This window comes from Vanellus vanellus (assembly GCF_965231255.1).
Source record: "Vanellus vanellus genome assembly, chromosome: 9".
Classification (NCBI taxonomy): domain Eukaryota; kingdom Metazoa; phylum Chordata; class Aves; order Charadriiformes; family Charadriidae; genus Vanellus; species Vanellus vanellus.
The window spans coordinates 9,023,314-9,030,020 of NC_138914.1; the positions used below are offsets into that span (position 1 = coordinate 9,023,314).

The 6,707-nt window shown below is 40.2% G+C and overlaps 1 protein-coding gene across 1 annotated transcript; it reads left to right on the plus strand.

Annotated features, from left to right (window-relative positions):
- Positions 1-597: 597 nt before the first annotated feature.
- LRRN1 (leucine rich repeat neuronal 1) lies at positions 598-2,804 on the plus strand (the record flags this gene model as incomplete). The annotated part of the gene is made up of 1 exon (XM_082487620.1): positions 598-2,804. One exon carries the CDS (start codon positions 598-600, stop codon positions 2,746-2,748), a length of 2,151 nt encoding a protein of 716 aa, XP_082343746.1. The 3' UTR covers positions 2,749-2,804.
- Positions 2,805-6,707: the final 3,903 nt, after the last annotated feature.

Here is a 6,707-nt window from a genome sequence, read left to right on the forward strand (position 1 = left end):
CAACACTCGTTAGAGACCTCGCCGTGCTCCCTTGCGTACCCCTGACCTTTAGCGTTTCTCAAGCCATTCATACAAATATCGCAGAGTAAAACTGAAAGATATCTGAAAGTTTTGTTTTCAGATGATTGCATACGTTGTTACAGCCACTCACTTGGGAACTATCAGAGTTTTCTCATGTAAATCCCAAGTAGAAGAGAGTTCCAAACCCGACATAACCTAACTTCACCAGATCAGGGTTTTCCTAAGAGAGATGAGTGTTAAAATAATGATTGTTTTCAGATATTTTTCTTTAAAGGATGACAAAATTAAATAATATATGAACTGTATATGAGATGAGCATAACATATACCCTAATCTGTTTTCAGGAACCTCTTCAGACACTGATTTGCAGAAGATTCTGGAAGACAGAGGAGCAGCTGAGAGTCTTCAGACCATTTCTTGTCTTCTCTAAACTCAGAAAATCATCTTTCACCTTCTGGATGTCCAAGCCTTTCACCTTAAACTTTAAGCTTTCCATTTTCTGCCTGATAACAAACTACCCTCTCAAGTGGTTGTTATTTTAAGGGGCTGGGGAGCTGAGCTCACTGGCTGACCAGCATGGCGAAGCTTAGAGTTGTGTTAACTGTTTGCCAGTTGGTGCTAGAAGTGTTAACCAATTCATTAACTGAGTCTTCCATACAGAGCAACGAATGTCCGCAGCTTTGCGTATGTGAAATCAGGCCATGGTTTACACCACAGTCAACGTACAGGGAAGCCACAACAGTTGACTGCAATGACCTTCGATTAACAAAAATCCCCAGCAATCTTTCCAGTGACACTCAAGTCCTGCTGTTACAAAGCAACAACATTGCAAAGACGACAGATGAACTCCAACAGCTGTTTAATTTAACGGAACTGGATTTTTCACAAAATAACTTCACAAGTATCAAAGACGTGGGGCTCTCAAATCTCACTCAGCTTACCACTTTGCACCTGGAGGAAAACCAGATAACGGAGATGACTGACTACTGCTTGCAAGACCTTTGCAATCTTCAGGAGCTGTACATAAATCACAACCAGATCAGCAGCATTTCTGCAAATGCATTCTCTGGCCTGAAGAATCTTCTGAGATTACATCTCAACTCCAACAAATTAAAGGTTATTGACAGCCGTTGGTTTGACTCTACTCCTAACTTAGAGATTCTCATGATTGGAGAAAATCCAGTGATTGGAATACTAGATATGAATTTCAAACCACTCTCAAATTTAAGGAGTCTAGTTTTGGCAGGTATGTATCTCACAGACATTCCTGGCAATGCCTTGGTAGGCTTGGATGGTCTTGAAAGCCTTTCCTTCTATGACAACAAATTGGTAAAAGTTCCTCAGCTTGCACTTGAGAAAGTTCCAAATTTAAAATTCCTGGATCTCAACAAAAATCCGATTCATAAAATTCAAGAAGGTGATTTTAAAAACATGCTCAGATTGAAAGAGCTTGGAATCAATAATATGGGAGAACTCGTTTCTGTTGATAGGTATGCGCTGGACAACCTGCCTGAACTTACAAAGCTTGAAGCCACCAACAATCCAAAGCTGTCTTACATCCATCGTTTGGCATTTCGCAATGTTCCTGCCCTGGAGAGCTTGATGCTGAACAACAATGCCTTGAATGCGGTCTACCAAAAGACGGTGGAATCCCTTCCAAACCTGCGTGAGATCAGTATCCACAGTAACCCACTCAGGTGCGACTGTGTCATTCACTGGATCAACTCAAACAAAACCAACATCCGTTTCATGGAACCCTTATCCATGTTTTGCGCTATGCCTCCAGAATACAGAGGACAGCAGGTGAAGGAAGTGTTAATACAGGATTCAAACGAACAATGTCTTCCAATGATCTCTCATGAGACCTTTCCAAACCACTTAAACTTGGAGATTGGCATGACAGTGTTTTTAGATTGTCGGGCCATGGCAGAACCTGAGCCAGAAATTTACTGGGTCACTCCTCTCGGCAATAAAGTAACTGTCGAAAGTCTCTCGGACAAATACAAGCTGAGTAGCGAAGGCACCTTGGAAATCTCTAACATCCAGGTTGAGGACTCCGGGAGATACACCTGCGTCGCTCAAAACATAGAAGGGGCTGACACAAGGGTCGCTACTATCCGGGTGAATGGAACGCTTTTGGATGGTACCCAGGTTCTGAAAATCTACGTTAAGCAAGCCGAATCCCATTCAATCTTAGTTTCTTGGAAAGTTAATTCCAACGTCATGACTTCCAATTTAAAATGGTCATCGGCCACTATGAAGATTGACAACCCCCACATTACGTACACTGCCAGGGTCCCGGTTGACGTACATGAGTATAACCTCACGCATTTACAGCCATCTACAGACTACGAAGTGTGTCTAACCGTGTCAAACATCCATCAGCAAACACAGAAGTCCTGCGTTAACGTTACGACAAAAAATGCGGCTTTTGCGCTAGATATTTCAGACCAAGAAACCAGCACGGCCCTGGCAGCAGTAATGGGATCCATGTTTGCCGTCATTAGCCTTGCCTCCATTTCTGTTTACATTGCAAAAAGATTTAAGAGAAAAAACTACCACCACTCATTGAAAAAATATATGCAAAAGACCTCTTCAATCCCACTGAACGAGCTCTACCCTCCACTTATTAATCTCTGGGAAGGTGACAGTGAAAAAGACAAGGATGGTTCTGCAGAGACCAAGCCGACCCAAGTCGACACATCCAGAAGCTATTACATGTGGTAACTCAGAGGATATTTTGCTTCTGGTAGTAAGGAGCACAAAGACTTTTTTGCTTTATTCTGCAAAAATGAGAAGTTGAAGACTTTTGTATTTTTGACTTTGCTAGTTTGTGGCAGAGCGGTGAGGACAGGTGGATATTTCAGAATTTTTTAGTATAGCGTATCGCAATTGTTTGACACAAATGGCAGCTTCACCTAGCTTCCAACTCCTCTTTTTTTTTTTCCCCCTTTTTTTTAGTTATTGTGCTAAACTTAATGCTGTTCTAACTACAGTGCTGAACAAATTAATGAGAGGCTGGGGTTCCCCCGCGATTCAGAAGTAGCACAACCCCCTTCTTCTGAAGCCATGGGTAGAGTACAGTGTCTTGCAAGGCTAACACACAGTTTTGAAACTGCATTGAACTGGGTTTGTAACACCGGTCTGAGGACTCGTGCGCTGAGAAAGGGAGACCTTGAATGACGTTAGTTGACTGTACTGTAATGTTGTATCAACTGATTTGAATGTTTTTGACTTTGAACAATGAGTTTTCTTTTTTTCTTTTTCTTTTTGTAGTAGTTGAAAAGGCTTAGGTAAAGCTAACAGGCAATAGAAATATGTACATCCAATTTTTTAATGTAACAGACTAAATGTTAATTGTTCTCTTATTCTTTTTATTATATTTAGTAGACACTTTTGAAGAATACTAGAGTTTTGTTGTGTTTAAATCACCAACACATGGTGTTTAATGAAGGCAGAGCTATAATAAATTTAGTTTTGTTCTGATTTTTTATTTTAGAAGTCACAATAATGTATTTGGTTTAGATGTCACTAGTTTGACTGGTGATCATGTTTTCACATAAAATATATCCAAAATGTTATATAAAAATATTGTGGTTTTTTCCTTGATGGAATTACGTTTCAACAAAGTTCCATATTTTTTTTGTATGCATTTATTTTAATAGCAGTGTTTTTTCTGCACTAGATGCAAAATATTGAAAATAATTTAATCAGAAAAATGTCTCAGTATGGCTTTTGGACTGTAAGTCACATGCAGAATCAAAACTGTTTGGCATAAAGGTACACAGCAAAAATAATTCATAGTGTGTAACAAAACATTTTCCTTTTTGTATACTTTTCTGTTTATATTCTGAGCTAAGATATAAATGAAGCTGACATTTAGCTGTCATTATGATCAGTTAGGACAAAAAAAAACAACTCAGTGCTACCAAACTGAAATAAAACAGTTGAATTCTGGCATATACTTGGGAAAAAAAAAAGTGAATTGGATTGATGTTCCTTCAAAAGCAGAAATAATTAAGATAGCTAAAACTAACAAGAAAGTAGTATGTTTGGGTCCAATACTGAACTGTATTTTTTACAGGCTTAAAATTAACCAGTACTCTAAGTATTTTATTGAATTAATACGGTAAAAGTGCAAAACCTCCAAAAGCAGTGGTGTTTCTATGTGTGCACTGGGTATAATATAAACGCATAATTTACAGTTGAACCTACAGAAGCTTTGTATGGTGTCTTTTCTGAATCCACGGAAGCTCTCCGCAGGGACCGCGCACGAGGCACAGGCCGGGGGGGGTTCTGGTGAAGTCCGGGTCTCTGATCAGCAAGCACAGCATTTTCTACACTTTATGACCACTATCAATGTGCAACTTTTTATATGTTTTTACATACCAAATATGTTCTTGGTAAGTAAAAGTTAATTGTTAAAATAATGGATGTGCCTGGGTTTTGGGGTTCTTTGAAGTTTTTTAACTCACTAGCTTCTCAAATACATCAAAGACACAAACCCCCAAATTTACAGATGGCTTCAAACTTCTTTTTCCCCTTCAGCCAACTGTCTAAAAGTGAAAAAGTGATCAGCACAGTTTCACTAATAAGCTGCTTTGGTGCAAAAACTTGTTGATCTCGCATTTCAACGTAAAGCTGAGTGAAGCTATTAATTATGCATTTAAATCAAGTACTTATGCTGCTTTACACAATCTTTTACATGTTTGTGAGATCTCATACCTTTTTAATCATGTGACAATTAGATGTTGGGATTAGGCAAGCGTCTTTTGATCATGGAGAAGTAGCATGGTGGAAGCTTTTATTCGTCACCTTCTCCTGTATTTGTTTTTAATGTTAATGGAAAATTTCCTCTTGCCGCCTTTTCCAGAAGAGCTTCAGAGCAATAATTATCATCTTGTCTATACGCTATTCTAACCTTAAAACTGCCTCTAGTACTATAGCAGACATGATGAGTTAAAACTGAGATCTCTTTTGCAGTGAAGTTTCACTCTACTTTTTCCAGACAAAAGGACAAGGTTGACAGAAAAATTACGGCCTCCAACTCACATGACATCATAAAATTGTCTTTAGAAAATTATTAATTGAACAGGTGTCAGATGGTGCAGAGCAAGTCCCTTTCTCCATCACCTCCTCAGCTTCCAGCAGCACTTGGACAGCCATATCATAAATACTAACGAAGATCACGCAAAAAACAGTGATCCTGCTCTTCCTCCTCCCTGTCCCCACCTCCCATCCATGATCACACACCCCTTTGAGATCTGCTGCCCTTCTGGACATGCTCCTCTCGACCAGTCCCTGCTGGTGGAGACAAACCACACTGAGAACTTTGTGTGCGTGTGGCCAGATTTGTTTTCACCTGGCTACCTTCTGCAGTTTGGGCAGCTTCAGAAATGGAATTACTGGCAAGAAGGAAGGTGGCAGGGACTCACGGCCACAGAGCAGGACGAAGCAGCACTCAGCAGTTTGATCAGCAATCGCCAACAGCAGCTGGGGGTTATGGGAAGTAAAGCAATGTTTATCGTGGTCCTTTCCACTGGGGAGATAACAGACCTTTTGTTGCCTGCAGACCTATTTGGCAGTTTTATGCCATTTGTTATCTTTTTAGAGCAATGCTGTTGAAGAACAGCAGGAGAAAATGGCCTCGTGACAGCCATCCGCTTCTCCGGGATGTGCTGACTGCAGTATTTCGGGTAGCTGATGGTGCTGGGGCTCTAGGAGGGAGATGCAGGTCACCTGCGAGCAGCTGAGCAGCAAGAAGCACCTAGTTAACGCGGTATATTCTGCACACACAGCCAGCAGTGCTAAATATTTTCAGCCTTGTAATTTGACCCCTTAGAATTCTGCATAGATCCCCTGGAAACTTAAATTTTTCTAATAAGAGAAAAAAAGTGGGTAAGAGATTAATCACATGTGGCGTATAATCTCAGTAAATAACCTTCAACCTTGTGCTAGCAATTCTGTGCTTGCAGTTTATTGTGAGCAAAAAGTAAAAATACTCTGCCTAATTGCCTTCAAAATGTATTTGCATCTACTATTCACTGAAGACAAAAAACCACCCCCACTTTGCTCAGAAGCAGAGATTGAGACCGGCCACTTTAAAAACAGCATGGGAAAAGACATTGTTATCTTTCATTTGGCTAACAGTTTAGAAATGCTGTGTAAGAGTAGATATTTCATACCCAACTAAACTTCTGCAGTGTTACTTCCACTTGGTTGCCAAATAATAAAATATTTCAGTCCCCGGAAGAGCAAATAGCTCACTCAAGTGCAGTATGCAGTATTCCAGCTAAATCCACTTTTCATTTCCTCACTTAAATCATAGTATCCTATTGGATTGAGAGAGGATATTTTCACCCATGAGCCGAGGCTTAAACTGGACATGGTCTTGGAATAAAGTGCACAAATACACCAATACTTTCATAGAGTTACGAGCTGCCTCATGAATATAGACTCATTTAGTTACTAAAAGAAGGTTACGAAGAAAAAAGCCCAACAGCTTGGACCACTGATTTCATAAATGGGTTAAAACTGGCAATAGGTCAGCCACTCTGAGACCCAGCAAGAAGTGCATGAACTTGCCCTAATGCCACCGACAAGCTGGGACATAAGTGATAAAAGGAGTATCTTTCTGAGCTCAAAACAGGCAACTCCTTTTGCTTTCTGCTGGCCACCTTGAAAAG